General features: G+C 32.5%; 1 protein-coding gene across 5 annotated transcripts in view; it reads left to right on the forward strand.

Moving 5' to 3' along the window:
- Window positions 1–27,781, forward strand: part of CSMD3 (CUB and Sushi multiple domains 3) — a 1,101,621-nt gene that overhangs the window by 1,049,752 nt on the left and 24,088 nt on the right. For all 5 annotated transcript variants that reach the window (XM_076005068.1, XM_012781857.3, XM_076005066.1 and 2 more), the window contains 5 exons: window positions 4,510–4,686; window positions 12,722–12,901; window positions 14,494–14,667; window positions 19,295–19,468; window positions 20,380–20,453. In XM_076005068.1, coding sequence (XP_075861183.1) covers window positions 4,510–4,686; window positions 12,722–12,901; window positions 14,494–14,667; window positions 19,295–19,468; window positions 20,380–20,453 — 779 coding nt within the window. The remainder of the gene's footprint in view (window positions 1–4,509; window positions 4,687–12,721; window positions 12,902–14,493; window positions 14,668–19,294; window positions 19,469–20,379; window positions 20,454–27,781) is intronic.

The following is a 27,781-nucleotide window of genomic DNA, read 5'->3' on the forward strand; positions in this document are numbered from 1 at the left end:
GCTACTCGGGAGGCTGAGGCAGGAGGATCGCTTGAGCCCAGGAGTTTGAGGTTGCTGTGAGCTAGGCTGACGCCACGGCACTCACTCTAGCCTGGACAACAAAGTGAGACTCTGTCTCAAAAAAAAAAAAAAAAAAAAATGATTTTTATTGTTATTTTGAGAGCAATTTGACAAAAATGCACAAATATTAATAGGATATATCTATAGCTTCAATCTATTACTCCTCTTCTAAGGAATTATTCTAAAGAAAATAAAAATATTAAAATGAACACAATCATGAAAATGCATTTCATTTCTAATTATTTATAACTACCAATATTTTAAAACAATATTACATAAAAATATTATATAAACAATTGTATATTTACATAATTTAATAGTGTAGAGTCAATGAAATATTAGAATATAGGCCATGAAACAATATGAGAAAATGTATATCACATAAAATTTAATTAAAAATCAGATTTAAAATTATGTACTTTATTAGACTCATGGGAAATGATATTCATTTAAGAGAAAGCATGAAAGGAAGTACACAAAAAGAACAGAACACAGTTGTGAAATTATTAATATTTTTATTCTTTCTTCCCAATATTTTACATTGTTGTTATAAAAGTTCTCCCAGAATGCAAAGGATAAAGCACATGTAAAAATAAATAACCAAATAATGTGTTAAAATGACTTCATTTAATTCATAAATAGGTAAATGCAAATTTAAGGAATGTATTCTATTTGACAAACTGACAAAATTTTAAAAAATGATGGCAAATGGTTTTACAAGGTTGTTTGAAAACAAGCAAAGTTTTACATTATTGATACAAGTGCATATTGTTATAATATAATGGTTGTGTCCATGGAAATATACCACAAACTATTTTTTTTTTTTTGAGACAGAGTCTCACTTTGTTGTCCAGGTTAGAGTGAGTGCCATGGCGTCAGCTTAGCTCACAGCAACCACAAACTCCTGGGCTCAAGTAATCCTCCTGCTTTAGCTTCCCAAGGAGCTGGGACTACAGGCATGCCCAGCTAATTTTTTCTATATATATTAGTTGGCCAATTAATTTCTTTCTATTTATAGTAGAGACGGGGTCTCTCTCTTGCTCAGGCTGCTTTTGAACTACTGACCTCGAGCAATCCGCCCGTCTCAGCCTCCCAGAATGCTAGGATTATAGGCGTGAGCCACCGCACCCAGCTACCACAAACTATTTAAAAATATTTATTTATTATTGATACACAATACTTGTACATATTTATGGGGTACATGTGTCATTTTGTTACATACATGGAATGTTAACGATCAAGTAAGGGCATTTGGGATATCCATCACCTAAGCATTTATCATTTCTATGAGTTAAGAGCATTTCAAATCCTCACTTTTACTAATTTTGAAATGTACAATACAAATTGCTAACTACAGTCACTCTACTCAAAAATGATTTAGAAATTCCACCTTCAGATATTTATATTAAAAAATAGGACCAATGAACAGAATTGTGTATATAAGTTAGAGTATATTGTAACCAAAATGATGGAAAAACAAAACTAAACCAAACTTAGTATTTATCAATAAGGGATTGGTTAGATAATTATGAATGTAACTACAGTGGAAAACCATCCAGTTACTAATCTTTATGATAGAAAGATGCCCTAATTGTAATGTTAAGTAAGAAAAATAGATTTATAAAATGGAAGACATAATATGGTTTTAACAGTTCTATTGTTCTATTATTCTAGTGGTTCTATTGTTTAACAATTCTTTATTGTATATTCTGTGCCTAGTACAATGCCTGAAATAAATGTTGAAATGATTAATTTCATACACATGCATATATAAATATTTTATCAAGTGTTACCTCTTAGTGGTGGATTTAAAAGCAATGTTTACTTTCTTCCTTATACTTTTTTTGTCATTTTAGAAATGGGTATTTATTACTTTGATAAAAAGAAAAATAGTATAGTGATTTTAAAATAAGAATTATCTCTAGCAACAAAAGAAAGGTAAACATATAAAATATGCTTCATATAAAGAATCACAAAAATACTCAATTAACAAACATGTATTATGTTCAAGTTTATAGACTAGCCTGCATATGATCCAATGCTTTTATTATATGCTAGCAGAATCACCTCTAGGAACTTATACTAGATGAACAAGCTACCATTAGCTAGCTTCATGACATTGGGCAAGATACTTAATTTCTCTGTGCCTCAGTTTCTACCAAGAAATGGTGGTGTTATTAATATTAATTCATTTCATTGTTGTGAGGATTAAATAATACTATAAAAGTTGTGCTGTCTCTTAGTAAGTGGTCAATGAATGATAACTATCATTTTTATTAAAGTAGGTCAATTGACTGCTGGGAGGTGACTTGCTAGAGGAGATGGCTTTGTCAGCTAATATTAAATGTAAATGCAGTTGTACTCACAGGAAAACAATAAATCTCTTTTCTCTCAAATATCAATATTACAGAGGGGAAGTAACCACTACTTCTCTTTATTGTGTCTACCAGGCTTTAAGCTTTACTCATGATAGATGATTCACTTAATTTTTTTAGTTTAAGTTAATTTTACTTCTGTTTGGTTCAGATAAAAATATTTTGAATAAGGAAAACTTGTGTATTAGATGTGGGGGAATTAAAGACAAGAGCCAAGATCACACACACACAAATATATATACAATTTTAAAAATGAAGACAAGAGAACAGGATTGACAATATCACTTGGCCACATCTTGAAACCATTCTAACTAAAGAAGTTCTTGATTTTTATTGTGCAGAAATCTGACTGAGCCTGGTTCCCTATTTCAAAATGCAAGTTATTAACACGTTTTAAAACAAGGATGGCACTTTCCAAAATCCTTCTTGGATTGTGTCATTGGTATGGATTATTATACATAGCAAATAAATATGATGTAAGTTTTATTTTAGGCAGGCACTAAGGCATGCAGATGAGAATAATTATGCTTGACAGCAAAGTAAAAATGTCTGCTATATCATACCATAGGGTCTGCTGAAAAATATTATCTAGAGTTTGATTTTTGTGTATCTATGTAAAATAAGTAGCTTTTTGTCTACATATGCATATACACACACATACAGCACCACTATAAATGCCAGGCAAATGAAATACTTAAGATCCAGCAAGGAATATAGATAGCACTTTCTGAAATTATAATCATACTTCATATTCATAAACACAGCATTAAATTCTATAAAGTATTAAAATGCCTTCTCATATTGTTACTGGCCTTGAAGTGGAGGTTTTTCCAGGTTCTTGGTAATCGTGGGGAAAAAGAATTTCAGAATGCCCCATGTAAGCCAAGCAAGCCACAGCTTTTTATTGAAAGAGAAAGTACACTCCCAGAAAAGAGAGCAGTCAGGCTCAAAAGAGAGCAGCTGCCCTGGGAAGCAGTGGTTTTAGATTTTTTGAAGTTTTACTAATTGAGAGGAGGAATATTCAAGGGAAAGGATTATAAGAATTTGGGTAGTAATTCCTAGAATTGGGTTTTCTCTCATTTCCATATTTTATATGGTGTCTTGGTGATTTCAAGGGTTGAGAAATTTTAAAATCACAATGGAAATGATATTATAATTAGCCAAAGTTCATGTAAGGCAACCAATGTAGCTGACAACCCAGTTGAAGCTGGTTCTTGCCTGTGATTATCAGCCACTTTTGTTTAAGGTTGTTTACTTTAACACCTGCACCCAATCTTCAGGCCCCTGAATGTGGTCTCAACCTTGTCTCCTAGTCTCCCATTCTAACAATATTACAACAAAAGTTGGTATTTCATTTGATATAGGAATGCTTTTAAAATATTTTAAAAAAATCACTTATGGCATAAGTAATGGAAAATAGTTAAACATGATATATAATAGTTAATCATAAAAAGGCATTTGTGTTTGTGATATCTGTTTTGGATATGTTGAAAACTGAATAAAAACCCATTACTAGAATTTAGTTACTTTGTTTTCCTCATTTTATTTTTGGTACTCCTTGGTTTAGAAATAAATTTTAATGTAAATCAGATATATAAATAATAATATGCATGAATGCTTATAATATTTAAATTATATACTATATATGTGTCCCTTTAGAAGTATAAATATAATAAATCTCTATTGCATCTCATTATTGTTACATGTCTTCCAATTTTACATGAGTTGCTCTTTAGCCAGAGATTTTTATAATCCTTCTCTGGAAGATTTTGCGATACCTGAAGGCAATGCAGTACTCTTTGAATAATTACTTTACTTTGTAAAGTATTTACTAAAGCTACTAACAAAAGTCTTAAAAAGTATCTGTAATATGATTTTCATACAGTAATTAAGCTAATAAAATCAACATAAATTCATTTTGAATTTCAACTACTTAAACAGTTCACTGTTTATTTTAGAGGTTTTTATTGATTCTTTGGACAATTTGAAAGAATCATTTAGTTGCTAACTTTTTGTGAAATAATTTCTAACTGCATTATTTTTATATGCATTCTTAAACATGTTTGCTTTATAGCTGTCCAGTGTGGTAACCCAGGGACAACAGCCAATGGGAAAGTCTTTCGAATCGATGGCACAACATTTTCTAGTTCAGTCATTTATTCCTGCACAGAGGGATATATCCTTTCTGGACCTTCAGTTAGACAGTGCACAGCCAATGGAACATGGTCTGGAACTTTGCCTAATTGTACAAGTAAGTCTTTTCTTAATATTTAAAAATCATTAGTTTTGTGAAAGTATTTGGGACTATATAAGTGTTTGTGTGCATGTGTGTCTGTTTGATAATTAATAAAACCATGTAAGGTTTTGAAATATTTGTATCATCTTTCATATTAAAGGATGGTAGTAGTGATCACACTAGTGACTTTAAGAATCAGTTGGCTTATCAAAATACTACATTAGCTGGCAGAGGAAAGAAATATCACAGAAAATAAGTACTATTAAATGTAATTTAACAGAGTTTAAGATGATATAACAGCTATAATCAAGATTAAAAATACAAAGGATGTACATTTATTTTGTCAATCTAATACATATCAATAACCAAATTGATTTTTTAAAAGACGTACTGATTATTTATGAGTTCTTGAACTACTATAGAAAGTCCTGATAGCTGATTTGCCCTTTTGATATGTTAAAAAAAATGTGGCATTTTAGAGATTCTTCATTATAACTGCCCACTTGAGGGAATTTTTGAAAGATGCATTTAAAATTCTTAAAATTGTATAACTTAATGCCTATATGTGGAATAAAATACTATTTATTGAACCAACAATAGCACTTTTATTAGAAAATTACATTGATTTTTTATTGAACAGTCTCCATTTTTCCTTAGGAATTTTTAATCATGTTAAACTTCATTCAATTCAAGACAAACATTAAAAATAACATTGAAAATATGAAAAATTGTTTATATCAGTTATTCAAAGAGAAATATTATATTGAATAAGATAATTCAAGTGTTAGCATTAAACTATTTACAAATAGTTTAATAGAATTCAATGATTGAATTCATCTTTGAATTCTATTAAACTAAAAGCTAAAATTTTATAAATTTATTTACTTCATAAACAAACAAAAAATGCTAACACCCCAGTAAAACACAAGTCAAAAAACCAAAAGAAAAATAAATCCCTAAAAAGAAGCAAAGAGAGAGGTTTCAGTGAGTATTCAAACAGCCTAAAATTCTATAAAGGATCTAACATCTTGATAGCACTTATATGTGGTGATCAAATTGAATTAGTACAAGTGCCTCAGTCCTTCTCATTAATATGCAATGAATGTAAATTTAAATATATGATTGATAGAATCAGATCATTTTGGAAATTGTCCTAGACTCACATTGCATAGATCAACAGAGGTGCCAAAGCGTTTAAAGAACATCCTGAGCATTGGCAGAACTCAATGCTAAATAATAATTCTACCCCACAAAGGATGAGATTTTTTATTCAGTTTAACTATTCCCTATACATACCAGAAAGGTTAAATCCAAGTAAAAATGTACTGATTTAATGTAATTGCCTTTTGTAGGTATTATTTTTATAGTGACAATAGGCAAGGACATAAATGTGAATTTGAAATGAATTAAATTAGATATGAAAAAAATATAAACTACCTGAACAAGATTTCCATACCGCGATCCTAATAGCAATTCTTTGTAAACTCAAATGTCTTAGTTCATTTGTTATGCCATAACAAAATACCTGAGATTCGGTAATTTTTAAAGAACAGAAATTTATAAGTTCTTTTTATAAGGACCTAACCCATTATTAAGGGCAGTTCCCTTATGACTTAATAATTTCCTAGAGGCCTTGTCTCTGATTACTGTAGAGTTGGGAGTTAAGTTTCAACATAAATTTTGAATACAAGCATTCAAAGCATAGCACCAAATAATAAAACTTTCCTTTTTTTCTTTCCATTCTAATGGTTACTATTTTTATTCATAAATAGTAATATCTGTCATTGAGTGTTTACCATTTGTTAGGATTTGTGCTAAGTACTTTACATAATTCTCTCACCTAATTATCACAACAAATTTATCAGATATATACTATTATCTGTTGTATTTTACATCTCAAGAAATGGTATCTGAGAAAAAAAAAACAACTTTATCTTCCATAGTAACAAAGCTAGTAAGTGTTGGATCTAAGATTTAAACCTAAGTCTATTTGACTAAAGAAGCAATGTTCTTCAGTTTACTTCTGTCTCTTCTTTTGTATTTTTCCCCTTTTTTGTCTTGCTTTATTTTATATCCTCACCTCAATGGTCAAGTGTTTATGACATGATATAATAATAGGACATTGCTGGGAAAGCATATGGAAATGTCTCATTAATTTGTAGCCTATTTCTTTCCAAATTTGCTAATTTCTATTTTCTCCACATTTAGTAATTCAGGTTTTGCAAAATTATATCACTTCTTAATGAAATGGCCTCTTTTAGAATTTGATTTTACTCAAGAATCCCTTTTGCTTAACATCACAATTTCTTCTACATATTTATTTAGTGATTTTTTGTTAAATATGCAATGCAAATATGTCAATAATAAATTTTCAGACCTTATAAGAAATTAGATATTTTAATGTGATGAATCAAAGAAAATGAACTGGAGAACTGTTGAATCTCACACATAATCATTGACAAAGGGCATCTGGTAGAATTAGGACACTATCAGTTGAAAGAGGGAAAATCAACAATATTGATGATATGATAGGTGTTTCAGTATAGGAGGATTTGAATATGAAAGAATTAATAGAGTCCCTTAAAAATAATAAAGCCATTGCAATATAAACTAAATATCCTTTTACAATGGCATGATGGAAATAAATTATAAAGTATTGAATTCTATTTGCATTATTTTCATTTTTTTACTATAAAATTTTATCACTATTAGTGGTTTTTACCTTGGCTAGTTATCCTTGGGCAACTAATACTTCCTGCATAATGAACATCAGAAGAATGATCTGATTTTTAGCATGCTATTTTATTTTTAACTTGTGGCAGTATATTTTTATCTAAAAAATCTTTGAAAATAAAACAGAAAGAGAACTGTGGGTATATAATGGAATTGGATTCCTTATGGATTCAGTTACATGAAGCCTACTATCATTGGACACTTTGGCAGGAACTGAGAAGAAAGAGTCCAGTAGGTAAGGTCTTTCCTCTCTTATATTTCAAAGGCCAATAAAATGGCATTGGCAATCCAAGCATGTTTGCCTTTTGAGAATTTCTCACTACGGTGATTTGCAACTATGCCTTTTCATTTGCTTGATTGCCCAGCAGCAAAACACACATACACACACATTCAAACACACACACTCCTTTTCTGTTTTTAAAAAACTCAATCCAATCACACATGTATATGTGTCAGCTGGGATTGGCTTTGTCCATTTTAATGATTTTAGAAATATTTTTGGAATAAATATAATTTAATAATAATGGTAATGTCTCCCACTACCCGTGCCTGGCCATAGTAGAGATATTGGTAAAAAGATAAAATTTTACTCACCTAAATTCTACCATTATTCAACCAGCTTCAGACTATCAATGAGTTGAGAAATTGACTATTTAATTAATCTTTTGCTATAAGTGTACCTCATAAGCAAAAACTCTTCCTTTTTTCCCAATACCAGTTGTTCTGCAACTCCAGGTAGATCCTTATAGTATCAATTATCAGTGCTGGAAAGAGAAGCTTCCTGAAGGTAACAGGCTTTCTCCTGGATGGATAAAAGATCATATCATGAAATTGAGAATCATGCATTCATACATAATGAACAGTTTGATAGAAGAATTATAAATGTTAAAAAGCATCTTCAGAACCAAACCAAGATGGAAGAAAAATATATTTGCCATAACACTAAGTAGCTCAAAACACTACCCTGATTTTAAACTTTGGTGAAATTATTTGCTGTGATGTGCAGATTCAAGAGTGATCTAAAAACCACCAACAAGTAATTACATTTTTTGTGTGTGTCAACACAGAACGCTTCAGAATTATAATTATACGGGAATCCTTTCCTCTCAAAGTCTAACAGGCATAGCACCTCCAGCACCCAGAACCCATAATACGCGGTGCACATGGTGTTTTGGAAAGAAAACCAGTTCTAGGATGAGGCTTGTCAAGTGGAGTAAGGATTAGCCTTCAGGCCTATAAAGAAATGTGCTCATTAGTTTTCTTGGATTTTTTAAAATTTATTTATCAACCAGAACTTCTGCTTCCAAAATGACCAGTGCCCAATGCCCTGTATCTGGCAGATCTTATTCATTTGGGCTAGGGCCAGCATACTTAATCAGGTTGAAGTGGTAAATGAATCTAAAGTTTTTTGTTTCAAATGACCAGCATAGATTTTTGCTTAATTTTTTAAGCAAACCTGAAAATTCTCAAAGCTTTTTTTCTAGCAGAGGATAGGTCCAGGAGTAGGGCTAGTCTCACACAGACGAGAGCTAGAAGATATTCCTGCATGAAACTGGGTGAAATTAAGCTAACATAGAATCTAAATCTCCTGAAGGAGTGAAATCAATCCCTTACTGCAGTGGTTCTCAAACGGGGAATGTTGCTTCCCAGGGGATATTTGGCAATGTCTGAAGATATTTTTGGCTGTCACGGTGCAGGGACAGGGGATGCTATTGGAATCTCATAGGTAGATGGTAGGAATACTGCTGAATGTCCTGCTACGCACAGAGCAGCCCACAACTAAGAATTATCTGGCTCCAAATATTAATAGTGTCAAGGTTGAAAAACCCTACCTTCCTAAGACCTAAAAAAGAAAACCAATTTTTGAATTTGGAGATTATGTAAAATCAGAAGCATTTATGAGAGGAATGGTTAGGCAATCTTTTTGGAACTTCATTTTGCTATGGTAAACTCTGTTTCAGGCTTGAAGCTAGAAGCCTGGCAGAGTATATGTGTAAGGATGCCCAAGCAAGTACATTCATTGCTGCATTATTTGTAATAGGAAAAAATGGAATAACTCAAACATCAATCAACAGAAGTTTGCTTGCATAAATTATATTTCATATATATCTACATAGGGAATATTATGCTATTAAAAATAAGTTACATGTACTATGTGTATTAACATGCAAAAATGTCTATTAGATATTGAATAAAAGATGAATTATTTTTAAAAAGTGTGAGTAATGTGATCCTATTTTGTTTAAAAATGCACATTTATAATGCCCATGTAAGAAATTAAAAGAGAAAGTAGTTTTGAAGTGGTATAGATTGACTAGAATTACCACAATTATGTCTTATTTTTAGTGTAGAGCTTATTTACTTAGATTTATCATAAATAATGCCAAATGGGCATCAATTACATTAAGAGAAGAAAGTGAAACTTCCCACAAAACAAATTGAAGCCCTTAAAATAATTTATGTATTTTTTAGAATTTGAATTGACAATTTATTTAATCATTCCTTTACATATTCATTCACTTTATTCTTTATTCAAATATTTAATCTCTTAGGAGTCATGCACTAGACTATGCTCTGAGAATACAACAGCATACAAAAGAAACAGAATATCTGTCTTTATGGAGTTTATTTATGTGTGTGATATATGTTTTAAGATTTTGGTGACCTTAGATTTTTTTGCAATAAACCACAGTGTCCTGTTGTCATGCACTGATGTCTCTGAATTTTAAGTCCTAAGGAGCTATTCTAAGGTTTTGCCTGAAGAGACCAAAAGCTTTTTTGTTGTTGTTGCTGAAAACAAGCTGGTAGTGAATGAATGGACTTGTGGAGCAGGTGCTGTTTACAAATACTGTTGCTATTAGAAACTGCCTCTTTGACTAGCCTTTGCTTTTTTAGGAAGTCACCAAACAAATCCTTCTGAAGCTTTTGTTGTCAGGCATTTCATTCATGATGGTACCACAATATGCAGAACTCTTTCTTCATGTATCTATAAAATAAACCCTCTGTCCTTTCTTTTGGTGGCTGCATCTCAGCCACTAGTCTGGCTATTCCTTCTTGCCAAGATTCTAATCCCATTTGTAAAGCACTGCCCAGAAAATAATAATTTGTAGGTGTTCTCTTTAATTTACTATTCCTAATTAGGAATCTACTTGATAAATATAAAATAACTTCAAATAAAATAAAATAAATTGAAGGCTTATACTCATTTTTATATGGTTGTAATTTTTTAAATGTGAAAAGAAAAACATATTTCCGGTAAATGAACAGGATTATTTGATTTCCTGTCCAATTTAGTTGTATCAGGAAAAACAATCTTTTCCTCAATAATGACAGGAAGAAAAGCCATCCTGTATGCAAAACTCTAATTAGGATTGCGATAGAAACACTCGGGGAGTTTGATTTCAGCAACTGTCTTGAGGGTTCCAAAAATTATTAGGTGGAGTACCCTGAATAGTGTTCTTTCATTTAAATGCCATTATTCATAATCTTAAAACTTCTTAAACTCAACAGATCAGAATAATATGAAAGGAATCTTGACATTCATAATTATTCATGGTAAATTAATAATACAGTATAACTAAAGTGCTATTAAGGTCTTCCATGCTTTGATTCATTCTTAGTCTTTAATCCTGGACCTCCAAAATACTGGAAAGAATGAATTTAAAAGAGAGAGAAAGAATGGAGGTTTGAGAAGGAGAAAAAAAATCACCCAGATTTACCTGGAGAAATTATTTACTATTTTATGAATAAAAAGATTTAGCATACTAAAAGGCAAGCACACTACATGTTTTTTTAATCTCCAAAAATTAAAAAGTATAACCTGTTTTTTTTTCTTTTTCTTAGCTGCCAGAAAGCTTTTTAGCCAACTAATTGTCACAACATGCTTAAATCCTGTGCCTCAAAACAGCACTTTTGTGACTTATATATAATCTTTGCAGTGTTTTATTCTTAAATGCCGTATTGTGTTATTTGTATTTTCTAAGCTATCTCAAGTTTTTGAAAGTTTTGGGATGGCATGATAATAAATCATAATTTTATATATGCATTTACACTCATGGGCACGAGGCCAGTGCAACTGATAGAACCCCATGCTCAGAAGAGTCCTGTGCTTAGAGTTTACTGCTCTGTGATAGTCATCTCAAAATTCTTAACAATTATATCTTCAATTTTTTGTTTCATAACTGAAGTCCTCTGTGACAATGGAGCTTGTATCGAGGGCTGGGAGCCTCTCCTCATGAGTGGCCTGCCTTCCTGCCTTCCTCCTTGCATCCTTGGGATGGGTTCTCAGCTTTCTGCTCCCCAAGGCCTGATGCCCCTGACCCTGCCTGACCTCCCCATTTCCACTTTTACTCTGGGACCACAGACACCAACTCATTACACTGTTGTCCTACCCTTTTGTGGGGGTTGGGTGCAAACGTGGGGATGGTCAGAGTTGGGTATATTCATGAAGTCTTGGGGCAGAGCAAAGAAGCAGCTGTTCCTGTCCTGTGCGGGCAACACTGGACAAGGAGTTGGGTTGATGAGTCCTTTCGCCCACTGTGTAATCCAGGTGCAAGTGCATTCCAGAGTGGAGCTTGCAATTTGTTGGGGATTGCTCTTCTGCTTAGGTTGGTGGACTAGCTGATGAGAAATTGATTTCTCTACTACCAACCGTGGCATTTTCATTCTGTGTTGAGCCTACAAATTATGTATCCCACCCTTTATGTGATAAATTCACATTTTATACTTTATTCATTCAGTAAGAATGAAGTTATTCATTCTTTATGAATAAAGAAAATTCATTCTTTATGAATGAATAAAGTTATTTATTCAGTAAGAAATATTCTTTTTGCACTTAACACTGTTTTAATTAAAAAAAACCATTGTAATATACAGTTGATTTCTGCTGTGCAAAAAATATGCTCTCAGTTCAGTAAGCCTGTAAATTGGAGATTTCAGTAGCCATATATAAGAAACAGAATTCAAATATTAAATTAGAAATCTGATTCTATAGGATGATTTCTCTCTGTGGTCTTATAATGCGGGTAAAAGAAGTGACTGCATTAGAGTTCACTATAACATATGGCATATTAACCTAGCCTTTTCAGGATCTAAATAACAGTTTCTGAACCATATGTGTAGAATCTGTAATAAGTCTTTGTGATCATAATCTGGAATTGCCAGTATGTGGCTTAACTATGCTTATGTTTTACGATTAAAAATGAATACAATAACTAATTTTCCCTACTTATATATTAAGTATGCCATATGCTTACTACTCCTCTTCATTAAATACATGCCACGTTAACCATCTGCTCTTCTAATCCAATACTGTTAGTAATCAGTTGTGGAGACCCAGGTATACCAGCCAATGGACTGAGATATGGAGATGATTATGTGGTTGGACAAAATGTTTCTTACATGTGCCAGCCAGGCTACACAATGGAATTGAACGGCTCCAGAATCAGGACTTGTACTACTAATGGCACATGGAGTGGAGTAATGCCAACTTGTAGAGGTATGATAATAATTTCTTCAACATTTTAAAATGGTAACCACCATGTGGTTTTTTTTGTTTGTTTTATATGCAGATTTAAAGCACATTTAAATAATGGTTTTTAGCCTTAATTCCATTTTTCTAGTATTGAAAAATGGCTGATGCAATTTTTTTAACCATAGTGTAACATACAGGATTTAAAAGTGATATTTTGACAAAAACATTGTATCTTATTGTGAGTAATGATAATGAGCTTTAGTGTGATCAAAAGAACAAAAATATTCTTTCTGTTTTATTAATATTATTAACCTTAATGAATAACTTGCCCATCCACTTGGGTCAATCATTATATTCCTTCAAGTCATTTAAGGATAGGAAAAATATTTTCTATAATTTGAGAACAGCCAGTCTGAATTATAGTACTGTGATTTTTCTTAAAGGAGAAAACCTGTTTGTTCAAAGAATACAATCTAGAATTAATGTTTTAGTCAACATAGGCACAGATTTTCTATTTTATGCTGTTTGCTTTTCCACTGGAAATATTTTCATGAATTTTTTTTGCCAATTTTTTGAATCAACTGTGGAATACTGTAGATGTAATGTCAGACAATGTATATTGTTTTATAATAATTTTGATTTGTAATAATTGAGATTTCTCATCGAGGCATTTTTAAAATGTCTGTGGACAATAGTTTAATATCTCACTGACCTACAATCTAACAAAAAATAGTTCTAATGTGTTTATATTTTTCTTCATGATTATTCTGTTTCTGAATTGATCACTTTAAATATACATTTAATGAAATTATGAAAATATATGAATAGACATTTTTACATTTTAGAAGTTATTTTATGCATTTATTATTTCATACTGATAATTGCAATGTTAATAAACACCAAAAGTGTATTATAATATATTGTTGATCATAACACAATCATTCCTTATTTTGAGATTTTGAACTTAGTACCCTTCCTTTTTCTTTCATCTCTACCTTATCCAACCTGTCTTTACTTGAGAACAACTTGAAGCAATTTAAACAAGATAAATTTTAAAAATTTAAAAATGCATTTATAAATTCTATAAGTTTTAGCATAGGAACCTAAGTGCTTAAAAGAGAACTAATTTGAATATTTTAATATCCAAATATTTTAATCACAGATTCATGACCTATGTTTTCAAAAGACACAGAACTACTTCCAAACTCCCTGGTTACAATAGTGACACTATATATAACCAAACAACCCAGCTCTTCAGTCTATCTAAAGGTCATTGAAGATAATTTTATATAAAACCAATAATTTATCAGTTACGGTATACTAGATAGAAGGTCACCCTCCATTTGCCTTCCCCTAGATGTCAGGCAGCTTGCTATTTTGTAAGAGAATCTCTGACAAGCAGTAGCCATTATGTTGCCAAGAAAAAGTTGCATCCTAGAGGGATTAATTTCAGGGATGTCTCAGGAATACTACCAGGAGAATAAAACATGTCACACCATATTGTCCTCAAAAAGGTTAAATTAGCACATATGCTTCCTCTAACGATATTTATTTGTATTTTTTTACACCCAGGACATTTCAACAGCTGTGTCTAATCACTTTTAATGTAATTGCAGCTGTTACCTGCCCAACTCCTCCCCAGATCTCTAATGGAAGGCTGGAGGGAACAAATTTCGACTGGGGCTTTAGTATAAGCTACATCTGTTCTCCAGGCTATGAACTATCCTTTCCTGCTGTTTTGACTTGTGTAGGGAATGGTACCTGGAGTGGTGAAGTACCACAGTGCTTACGTAAGTATCATTTCCATACTTAAAATTATATTTTAAGTAACAGCTGTTATTTAAAATTTTCAAATTTTTCTAGAACCAATATGTGATTGTTAAGCTCCCTCCAATGCCTAATTAAAATTCAAAGAAAACCAGTATTTACCAATGTAGCTACTTTTCATGTAATCCAATCATGATATTCCTTCTGCTCAGACTCCAAATTTTAGGCTAACCTGCTTTGTTTTATTACTTTTCAAAATTATTTTTCAAAGTAAAGATCCTCTTAGATTAATTCTGCTGAAAAATTATTCTTATTTATGTCAAATTTGTCTTAGATGAATACTCTATAATTTACTTTCAAATCTCTTTCTGCAATAAATCCATGTCACTTCTACATGTTAATTCAAATCAAGTTCTTATGATGGCATGTGTCATAATAATGATTGTGATTATACATCTAAAATTACCAAAGTAAACATAGAGATAAAAGATTATCATTTTTTATCAGAGTTTCACAAACACACATACACACACATCTCACACCAAATAATAAATCAGTGACAGATTTATCAAATATTTAAACATAAAAGTTTTAAATATTAAGTGTTTAAATGACCTCGAGTTAAGAAGGAATTTCTTAATCAAGATGCAAATGGTATCATTCATACATGAAAAAGCTGAAATAATCAGCTACATTAAAATTTTAAAATTTTTTATTGTCAAAGACCAAGCACAAACTTGGACAATATAATCCATATATATTGAAAACAGTGATAATATTTAGAATATAAAGATCTTCTAAAACAAAAAGACAATACAAGAAAATGAGCAAAAGATATGGACAGCTATTTTCTAACCAACAGATTGAAGAAAAATGTTAGTATCGAGTATTGGTGAAGATGTGGAGCAACGTAAATTTCTATAGATTCTTGATCAATGTGTACATTCACACAACCAATTGCAAAGCTAATTGTCATTATTTAGTAAAGTTAAAGACATGCAGAGTCTATTGCCCAGAAATTGTATTTCTAGGTGTATGCCCTACATGTGCCTGAAGAGACATGTATAAAAATAATGACATTAGCATTGTTTTTAGTGGTAAAGTTAAACAATTTTGTGCTTATATATACATATATATTTATACACATATATATACACAATAGACACACACACAGACATAAATGTGGTAAAATTACCAAGAAATGTATGTAAATGAAAAATCTAGAATTCAGGATGAGACAAAGTATGCTACTCTGGGCTTGAGAAAAGGGATACTATCTGGGTGGGGCTCACAAAGAATTGCAACAGTATTGGCAATTTTCAATTACTTGAGTGTCAGGTTCATAAATAGTCATTTAATAACTTACTAGAAGTCATTTTATATAAATATTCTTTTGAATGAAACAGATATTTTAGTATAAAATAAATATATATTTAATAGACATACTAGCGAATTATGATGACTAACTGGAGACAAATTATTAGGTGTACCTTGGCATAGTTTATTTGAAAATACTCCTATTAAGTGATGGCAAACACTGAGCACACACACCATCATTGTACTTGTTCATCAGATCACTCATGATACATTTGCTCCAGAGATGTATTTATTATCCAGTTAGATTGAGCATGAGAGATAAAACTAAATTATTATTACATTTGTAGTCTATTAGACTGCAATTCATGTAACAGCCAAAGGATTTCTTCCAGGTGTTGTAATATGATTTTTAGAATAAGTCTTTTCCAATGCCTTAATGTTGATGTCACACAAATTGGCCCTTAAAATTACGATTCATGGTAAGGATCATCTTAGAAAATACGAATGTTTTCTGAAGAAGACTAGATACACCATGGCTACTCCAGAATAGATAGGGTCAAAGAGGTTTTACAAAGATGGGTTTATGGCAGGTTTGCTTGTTTGTTTGATATGACCAAAAAAAAAAGAAAAAGCATGATCAAGAAGTTATCTTGGTATGGTATTTTATTTCTGATTCTATTAAAATACAAATAATAAAATATTTATTGGCATTTGAATTAGAATAGCTATCCAAATTCAATAAGGCAAACTTTGCCTCATCTTCTTTACATGTATCATTTCTACTACACATAACAGAGCTCCTGGGAAATATGTTTGGTCATGACATTTCATAGATAATGATATTTGAGCTCAGAGAAGGAAATCAAATTGAAAGGACACAGTGTATTTTTGCCACCATTCAGGGAACCAGCTATATTCATATGTGGCCTAAAGTCATGTTGCTAGTAAATGGCAGAGTATGAATTCAAGTTCAGAAAAGGTGGACTTAAGAGACAATGCTCTTATTCACCGAGTAGACAAATTCTTTTATTTTAGAGACCTTATAAAGAGGAATGCTTTTTCTCTTTAATTTTGTTAAAGATATGTCCTTTCATTTTAAAGTTTGTCTTTGTGAACTGAAGCCATTTAAAAATAAATCTTATGTGATAAGCCTTTAAACCTGACCATCAGCAGGTTGTTTAGTTTACTATAAGCAAATACACAGATAGAAAACAGATGGAATGACATTCAGAGAGGGTGGTAGGGAATTGAGGAATTTAGGTTGTTGAGTCTTCCTCCTTTATTTTCTTTGTTGAATAGGGATAAGATTCTGAGATGAATGACTTAGCAGAATTATGCAAGAGAAACACTTCAGAAACAGGTTATGAAATAATAATCACTCAAGCTGAAATGCCATTCATGATGTTTACTGAGGAAATAGTTATTGAATTCAAAATGTGCTAGATATACAAAGATTAATATGACCATATTCTTGGCCCTTAGGGTGTGATGATATACGTTATTTTCAGAAGTGCTTGAATACCAAGTAGCACAAAGGTTTACAATATCTAAGAGATGGTGAAAATTAGAACACAATAAACCAATGGTTATTGTGTTATTTTAACTGTGTTACTTTACTCTGAACTTTTCCCTTCTATTTTGTTTAAATTTTTATTTAATGATTACTTTTAATTTTCACTGTTTCAAACATTTAGATAATGTTACTAAAAAGAAGTTTGAAAATTCAAGTTTATCCTAAAGTCTTGAATGTCAGAAAAAAATCGTTCTTTGAATAAGGAGCCCAAGACTATGGTATTCTATAATTGAGATATGCATGCATCCCAATAAGTTTGGGCATTCCTAGTTTATTCCTGTTGTCTTGGCAGGTATCCTCTTTATTTAGAGTCCTGGTTTCACTCTCAAAAGTGTCTTGGTTTGGATGATACATTTCATGGTCACCCAACTATAACCATCTTAAGGCAATATTTATACTTGTTATTTGTTTACTGTAGAGGGAAATACGCTTTCAGATGCTAAACCAGCATATTTAAAAATTGAGTACATTTCAAAATAGTTAAATGTATAAATTATAAATTATGTATTTTTACCACAATAAAAAATATTGAAAGCATTTGCTATAGGTACATTTGCCTGTATTATCTACTCAACTTGAAACCATTTGATCTCATCCCCCCAGGCACTTCTGCATGCTCACTTTGCTTCAGCCACACTGGCCTCCTTATCTTCCTCCAACTTGCTAGACATGTCCCAGCATAGGGCTTTGGCAGTGCTGTTTATCCTCACCAGAATGCTGTCCCTTGGGATATAAGCATGGCTAAACATTGTATTTCTTCCTCTTTTCTAAGTAAGCAACACCTTTGTCAGTTATTTAAAACTTCCCTCATCTCCTACCAGCCACCACAGACACACACATACACACACACACACACACACACACAGAGTCTTGATATTCTTCCCCTGAACTATTTTTTCTCATAGGATCTACTGCCTACCCACATATTACCTTCTCTTTAAAACTTATTTATTGTGTTTATTGTTTGTTTGCTTCCCTCACAAATACAAAAACTCCACAAGAGCAGAAATGCTATTCTATTTACTGATATGTCCAAGTGTCCAAAACCACATAAAATGGTGTTTGTCTTTAATATTTAATAAATATGTTGAATGGAATCATCTAGTCAATATGTTTAGAAATTCTGTCCAGTCGATCTCTTCAGACATTGTTGTAGGGCATTGAGATGCTTTACTTTTGTATAGATTTGGACTCCGGTGGCCTTTTCTCTTAAAAAATACCAACAATATTTTGAAGAGGAAGGCAGTAAAATACTAGGTTATATGCTTCAAGTGTTCAGAGTATTCAGAGTATATTAAACAAATAACCATATATTTTATATATATGTAAAATGGCATTGCAGTCTGTAGAGTACACTCTGGAATACTATGGGTTGGTTCTTTTTGACAGAATTTCTATGAATTATATGCCTTTTTAAAAGTATATTTCAACTTTGCAGCTTGTAAGTACAAATATGTGATTTGAATCTTATTGTCACAAAACAACAAAAACTATAAAAATGTCTGTATTTATTAAGGTAGTTTAGTAGGTGGAAAATATCCGAATTAAGCTAATTATTTGAACATTACACTGCTTTTTATTTGGTACTTGTTCATGTAGATATAAGCTAGAAAATATAAAATTTTTTTCATTGGAATAGATTATCCTGGATAATATGTCACCTTAGTGCAATATTCTATTTAGTGGTCACCATTTTTCTAAACTGTGTACTCTACTAAATTCTAAATCTTAGCTATAAATGTCTTTGTTTTCACTTTCAGCAAAGTTTTGTGGTGACCCTGGCATACCTTCCCAAGGAAAAAGAGAAGGCAAAAGTTTTATATACCAGTCTGAGGTTTCATTCAGCTGCAATTCTCCTTTCATATTAGTAGGATCCAGCACCAGAATATGTCAAGCAGATGGCACTTGGAGTGGTTCGTCACCTCACTGCATAGGTAATATTAATTAAAGGCTCATTATGCTCAGTAATTTTGGAATTAATAGGTAGCTGTGACATTTAGTGGTTTTCTTTATCCTATAATCTATAGTTGGCTAAATATGAAAAACCAATGTAACATATTGAAGCAATTAGAAGGCACTGAAAATGAGTATTGGTAGAACATATGACATTATTTTTGGCACTTTAAGCTTCCAGAAGAAACATTTGAAATAATTTTGTTGTCTATCAGTAAAATAAAAAAAGAAAGCTTTCAGATTAATGGTGTTATTAAGTACCGATATTTATTTAGATCTTAAAGTTAATAAAGCATATTCATATGAAATGAGACTTGTTCCAAAAATATCCAAAAGATATATTGATTTCAAATTGGCCATAAGTACATTTCCGTAATCCTAAAATTAAATGCCATATTTGGTAACCTAACCAAATAACCTGTCATGCAAAACAAACCAACTCAGAGATTATCTACCATTCTTTATACCTGAATCAGTGAAATCTAAATTACTAAATCCTATTTCTGGAAAAAATACAGGGGAGTATTACCCTGCCTGAAATCATCATTTAGCAAGGTCCTTGAGCAAATGTTTTATGCATGTGTACTTCTTTCATATCCTTTATTTTTCCTTAACTTTGTAGCCACAGAGTTAGTTAGATGTCAAGTGCTTTTATTTTAGAAGGGTTCAAAGTTCAAGAATTGCATAATTCATATGAAATGTAGTCTACCTGAATTTCTTGATTTCAAATTAGCAGGTTTCTATCAATGGAGAGATGCTATTAGATTTGCATTCTTTACTATTACCCGATTCGCTTTCACTAAACCCCTAGTCATTTAAAACTGTTTTGTATAAGAGAAATATGACCATTATGAATTTTAAAGGAATATTATGCTTTTAATCTTCACTTTAGAACCCACCCGTACCTCGTGTGAAAACCCAGGTGTGCCACGGCATGGATCTCAGAACAATACTTTCGGATTTCAAGTGGGTACTTTAAATAGATATTTCCATTTAGTGTAATACTAGGACAAAATGTTTCTTTGGATCATATGCATATAAACTTGTTGACACAAACAATAAAAAGTCACTTTTGTATGCTTATATCTGCATTCATAAATACATTAAGGTAAGGTAATGGACAAGAAAAGAGTGAAAGGAAATTAGGAGAAGAAAAATATGCTTCAATAAAATATCCTAACTGAACATCAAGATAAAATAAAAGAAAAAGTGGAGATAGTAGTAAGCATAGGAAAATCCATATGAAGTATGTAAAAGATAGTAAGTAAGAATAAGTGAGGGAGGAAATGAATAAACTGTACAAGAAGCGGGGATAGTGATGAAAAGTAAAGATGAAAGAAGTTAAAGAAGAGACTTCTGAGACAAACAGCAAAAATAATAAAATGTGGTTATTCAGTAAGGCATTAATTGTATATAAGACTAAAATTTTTTTTAAACATTGACATTGATGTGGGAAATTTCTGGAAAATCACTATAAGATTTTATTATACAACACATAGTTGGATGTTATATTAGAATTCTTTAACATGCCCAGTCATGTGTGTATGACTTTCTTTCTCCCTTTTTCCAATTTAAATTTTAGGTACAGATTCAGCTAGTTTTCTGTTACAGGGGGCCAAGGGGAGCCAAAGTGCATACTGATTCTGAAAGGAAATAGCCAATTTACACATTACCCAATTGCCTTTTGTTGCAGGGTTTTCTAAATTGTGCTATTATGTGTGAAATTCAGTGTGAACTTGAAGAACATCCATTTCTAAGGGAAGGGCTCATCTGAGGTGCCATATTTTTGTTGCTAAAAATAGTTTCCATTTATCTACAGTTCAGGCACAGTATGAACATTGATTTGATAGCATTTCCAATTCTTCTGGTTTCCCTCAGTCCTGTATAGGTAATAAAAAAGTGTAAAAACGAGTCTCAGTCTCTATTTTATCACTGTTTTTAGAGAACTTTAGATTCATTTATCTATAAAAGTTTGTATCAATTGATCTAAATCCTGAAAAATGGACAACTAGCTACACAGCATTAGTCCTCATCATCACATAGACGAAGAAACTGAATGTAACTTGCTTTGATCACAGAGCAAATTGATGACAGCATCCTGATAGAATACAGAGTCTTAATGTTAGTGCCTCTGCACTAAATCAGGACGATTTTCTGAAGAATATGAGTCTTTTCTAGTAAATATTTTTTGAGAGAATGGAGATGGAAATGGTTAAGTTTAAAAAGAGTCATCCAACAAAATGAATAGAATCATTAACTCTGCATTTTAATAATTATATTGTAATCGATGAAAAATGTCATCACAAAGTTAACCTAACCTTGAGTTTGTATTATTTGGGCTAATAAATATCTATTAGATTATTATATTCTATCTGGATCAATATAAGTAGACTAGACTTCAAATTAATAATTAAAATTAAAAATTTACTGAGTATTTTAAATTAGGGACATCAGCTCTTATACATGCATATGGCAGGTATGCATGTATGTACATATATACTAAATATGTTAACTAAATATGTATAAAGCCAACACAATAAAAAAGTTATATAATTCTAATACCAATTAATTTGTGAATTCGAGATGAATATGGTCTTTATGAAAAAGGTAACTTTATCAGTTGAGAAAAACTCTTGCTTGCAAATAACAGAAACTGTTTTGAGCCTTAAGCCTAAAGGCATCACAAATTATGTGCGGGTATGTCCAAGACCCCAAGTGAAGGAATCCAGGTGAGACCCATCAAACCCAGAATGTTGGCACTGGACAGCAGTACTCTGTCTTTTCTATTGCTCTCTATTTTTCTGCCTCATATTTTCTCTCTGCAGATTGGCCATATGGCCAAATGTGCATCATTTCTATTTACATCTCAGCCACATACAGAAAGTAATTTTCTCAATTTCAGTTCCAAATTTCAAGAGAAAGAATCAGAATGCCCCAACTTTTGTATTCACCATGCTTTGATAAGATGGCCAGTAGTGAGTTTTGAAGTAAAATCCCAGCTGTAGGGAGCCCACTTCTGGGAGGGGCAAAAGAGAATTATGAATTGCAGAAGCACTCAAATAATTTTCTTAGTTTTCTCTCTAATGTCTTCATTTGTTTACTCTTTTTCTATATAGATTTATGTAGTAGATTTTTTAACACAAATATAATTATTAAAGTGTAATAATATATCACCTGTTGCTAGAGATGGTGAAAACTCTATCATTGAAAAAAGATACTTAATATGTTTTCCCTTCTTATTCAAAATATTGTAAATTGGAATATCTTTGGCTAAAAATAGATTGGTAGTGAAGGGAATAGCTGCCAAAATGATTGATAAACAGCTAGATTAATTATGGAGTAAATACCAAGCACACATACGCATTAACTGCTGTATTGCTCCTTAAATTGAGCTCTGGGCAATGCAAGATATATTATTTGGATTTAGGGCTTGCTACATAAAGTTATTATAGATATGAAATGTTTTTAATTTTACTATTTAACCTCAAGATATTTAACCATAAGATATTCAACCTCACTAAAATAACCATAGTGATAATGCATGATTCCCTATTATTATTGATATTAGTATCTATTACATTGAATGAGATAAACATTTTACACAGTATTTTATTACCTTAAATGATGAGTATGACATGAATTATGAAACAAAAACTTATTAATATTTTTTCAATTAAAATCTTCTTATTGTTTTTAAATACAAACTCAAAAAAATTAAACTTTTCTTAAACCAGGAATCACAGGCCAAAGTTGATGCTTAGTCAATAAAAAACCCTTGCATCTTAAGCATATGTGTTATCTCTTCATTTTTATAATTTTGCCCATTCTACTTTATTTTTATTAATCTTAATGTGTCTATGTCTTTTATTAGAAGCTACCTAGATTTTTCTTGGGTGAAATGTTTAGTATAAACACATAATAAAAAAATATATAAATTAGTTGTTTAAAAATATATTACAGTCTGGGTGCAGTGGCTCACACCTGTAAACCTAGCATTTTGGGAAGCCTTGAGGTGGGAGGATCACTTGAGGCCAGGAGTTAGAGACTAGCCTGGGCAACATGGAGAGATCCCATCTCTACAAAAAAAAATAATCCTAGAACTCTGGGAGGCCGAGGCAGGAGGATCATTTGAGCTCAGGAGTTCAAGACCAGCCTGAGCAAGAGCGAGACCCCTGTCTCTACTAAAAATAGAAATAAATTAATTGGCCAACTAAAAATATATAGAAAAAAATTAGCCAGTCAGGGTGGCACATGCCTATAGTCCCAGCTATTCGGGAGGCTGAAGCAGAAGAATTGCTTGAGCCCAGGAGTTTGAGGTTGCTGTGAGCAAGGCTGATGCCAGGGCACTCTAGCCCAGGCAACAGAGTGAGATTCTGTCTCACAAAAAAAAAAAAAAAAAAAAGTTAAGGGGAAAAAATTAATCAGATAGGATGGTGGGGAATCAAAACAGAGTCTTGTGATAATACTGTACAAAGCCAAATTATTGAAATGCATATATCTTCATTGAATCAACTGATTTTAATATAAATATGATTGCTTTGTTCTGGGTGATGGCTATTCCTAGATTGCCTTTTGGGGGGAATTTATAAGTGACCCTGCATATTAATTTGCAGATTTCAGTAAGAGCAAATGAAAATACTTGACAATCCACAAAGAAGGCAGTCAACACAGGTGATCATCCTGAGACTGGAGAAGTTGAGCTGCACAGGGAATAGGCAAATGTTCTCACCGTCTTCATAGACCCTGGGCTTCTTTTACACCAGACATTCCTTAATTAGTTGTACAGGTGGCTATTTTAGTGTCAGGTTTATTTGTTGCAGAAAAGTTTTCTTTTTTATGAATGCCTCTGTCCTTGAGTCTCTTGCCCAGCCTTGACTAGCAGGTCCAAGAAGGCCCTACTTCCTATGATATGAGTTTACAAATTTGGACTTCCTGATGGATTATGCTAGAGTTCTCACAACTATATGTGTTCACGCCTATAATCTTACCTCTCTGGGAGACCCAGGCAAGAGGATTGCTTGAGCTCGGGAGTTCGAGACCAGCCTGAGCAAGAGTGAGCCTGAGCAAGACCCTCATTTCTACTAAAAATAGAAAGAAATTAGCTGGACAACTAAAAATAGAAAAAGTTAGCCAGGCATGGTGATGCATGCCTGTAGTCCCAGCTACCCGGGAGGCTGAGGCAAGAGGAACACTTGAGCCCAGGAGTTTGAGGTTGCTGTGAGCTAGGCTGATGCCAGGGGACCCTAGCCCGGGCAACAAAGTGAGACTCTCAAAAACATAAAAATAAAATAAAATAAAATAATAAAAATAAAAAGTAATTCAGGTAAGAGATATTATAGAGATTTTTTTAAATATTTTGAGTTGGGCAGGATCTTATCTGTAGTCCCAGCTACTCGGGAGGCCAAGGCAGGAGGATCACTTGAAGCCAGCCTGAGCATCATAGTGAGACCCCATTTCTACAAAAATTTAAAAAAACAATTACCTGGGAGTAGTGGCCTGTGCCTGTAGTACCAGCTGCTCAGGAGCTTGTGGTGGACTCTTGATGGGGTGGATTCTTGATCCCAGGAATTGGAGGCTGCAGTGAGCTGTGATCACTCCACCACACTCTAGCCTGGGTGACAGAGTAAGACCATTTCTCAGGAAAAAAAAAAAAAGAGAGCCCTGGGCAAACGTATAGTTCTCAGTAATAATAATGATGACTTTCATCACTGAAAGTATGAACAAGATTCATACTTAAAAAAAAAATTAAAAAAAGAAACTGATATACATGTTAAATATTTTTAAGTAATTAAATAATTTTATATTAAATTATTTGGTCTCCATTCCTTCAGTTGATCCATTCTTCAGTTAGGAGAGGCATTCCATGCCTAAGGAACACCATGAAAATATGCATATGTTTAGAGAATACAAAACTTAAATATTATTGGAGCATATATTGATTAAAAATAAGTGTTTAATGATGTTAGAAAAATGGTCAGTGGTCAGGTAATGGAGGCCTTTATCTGCCATATTAATATAATATATCGATAACTTTATCTTAATGTGTGATGCACTAATAAAAATATTAGGAAGAATAATAAGGTCAAACTTCTTATTTCATAGAAAACTTTTGACTTCAGTGTAGAAAATAAATTTAGTGGGATCAAGACTAGAGAAATAGAGACAAGTTAGAAGATTCCTTTAATTGTCTATGACAGTAGTTCTCAAAGTGTGGTCCTTGACCACCAGCAGCAGTATCACCTGCTTTTTGGGATCTTGTTAGACATGCAGATTCTTGGGCCTACTCCAGATCTATCAGGTCAAAAACTCTGGACAGGGGGCTCAGCTATCTGTATTTTGGTAAAATCGTTCTGGTGATACAATGTCTGCTAAAGTGAGACCCAAAGCCTGTGGAAAATAGGATATATAAGTGGAGAAAGAAAAAAGGGGACAGTTCGAGAAAGATTTAGAAGGTAAAATTATCAGCATTTGGTGGTGAACTGAATGAAGGAAAGATGTATTGGTGAAAAGTGGCACTTTACTGGAATATAATCTAAGGTGGGATTGCTGGATTGATAGAAGTGGTGGGTTTTGTAGAACTTGTTTGACTGAAGAACAGAATTGTAAACTGTATATAATCAGTCACATAATCTAGGCCATATTAGAAAGTCAAAATCTGTACCACCATTTTGCACAACTTCACAGAGAATGTGAATGGCAAGCTTTGGAGCACAATTCAAGGAACTTCCTTTGTACTGAGTACAATATGGAAGGTGTCTCCTGGAGTAGATCAATGTAGTAGCCCTGGAAAAAATGGGGCATCAAGAAGATCTCCTAGAGGTTAAAATGAGGGCATCATGGAAGACACAGCACAAGATAACAGGAAGAATAAAGGTTGTTGCCAGAGAATAAATTTTGGAATTGAACGTTTTCAGTGTAGCACAGTTCCGGGTAATAATGACAATGTGAGAAATGGTAGAATTTAGCGTTTTGAGGTTCAAATGGAACTTTGGTATCAAATTATGTCATCTTAGGCTTAACCTCATGTTGCTTTAGCAGGTGGGAGCAGGATTAAAGGGAAGGCACAAAACAGGGTCTGAGCGATAAATTCTGACTGAGATTGAACACTCAGACTCCAATTGCTGGTGAAGTCTGAAGTGGTAGACTCTAGAAATCCCTTATCTTGTCCTCCACCTCTCATCATTTAATAAATCTTGTTGATTTTTTCTTATACTATATTTTGAAGAAATGGCATTCCCCCCTGCCCCCAGGCTTACTGCAAACAAGTTAGTCTAGCTTTTAACCACTCAAATATAAAATGGTAGTGCCAGCCTCATAATTAGAGTTAACCACTCTTCATTCTTTCAAATACCATAGCCTCCATTTGAAACCCTTTAGAAACTGACTTTTACTTATGTCTCCAGCTTAGTCATTATACCTAGAAATTATTTAAAACTTATGTGCCATCCCAGGTTGGAATGGATTTTAGAAATCTCAAGGCAAATAATAATATCAACCTTATTTATAGATGAGAAATAAGTCTCAAAGAACAGATATCACTCATTCAAGTAAGATCAGATCCAGAATACTCTGCGATCTGTTTTCTTATTTACTATATCCTTGCTTTACCCCGCCACCTCCAATTTCCCTGCTCACTTTGTGAACTATCCATGCCAAGCAATCAAATATGCTCTGTTTTCCCCTAAAACATATGAGGTATATTTTAACATCCATACATTTTCTCATCATGTTCTTATCTTTTCTACTTTTATAAAAGTCATTTTCAAACTTTAGTGTTCATTAAAATCACCTGAAGGGCTTGTTAAACCAAATTGTTGATCCCTGTCCTAAGAGTTTCTGGTTCAGTGAATCTGGGGTAAGGCCTCAGAATTTACATTTCTAACAAGTTCCTAGGTGATGTTAATGTTACTGGCCTGAACACCACATTTTGAGAGCCATCATCATGTATATTATCTAAATTCTACATCCTTAAAAGTTTAGTGCAAACTGTATGTCTTCTGTTCTATATTTCTGTTACCACCACAACCTTCAATAAGCACTTTAGTCTCTAATTTCATATTGTGTTTACTGTCTTCAATATTCATTTGCCTCTTATGTTGTTAGTTACATTGATTTCCATCTCTATTTTTATCAGTCTTTATTTATCTTTATCTAACTCTATCTTTTATTCATATGTAGTTTATTGGCCTTTTCATATCTTACATATTTTCTTCAAATTCTCATGGCAAAAAGTTTAGCATCTATGTATACAGTGGGTACCATACTATTTGATGATGATATGCAGACAAAGAGAT

Source organism: Microcebus murinus, chromosome 7, assembly GCF_040939455.1.
Source record: "Microcebus murinus isolate Inina chromosome 7, M.murinus_Inina_mat1.0, whole genome shotgun sequence".
NCBI classification, from domain to species: domain Eukaryota; kingdom Metazoa; phylum Chordata; class Mammalia; order Primates; family Cheirogaleidae; genus Microcebus; species Microcebus murinus.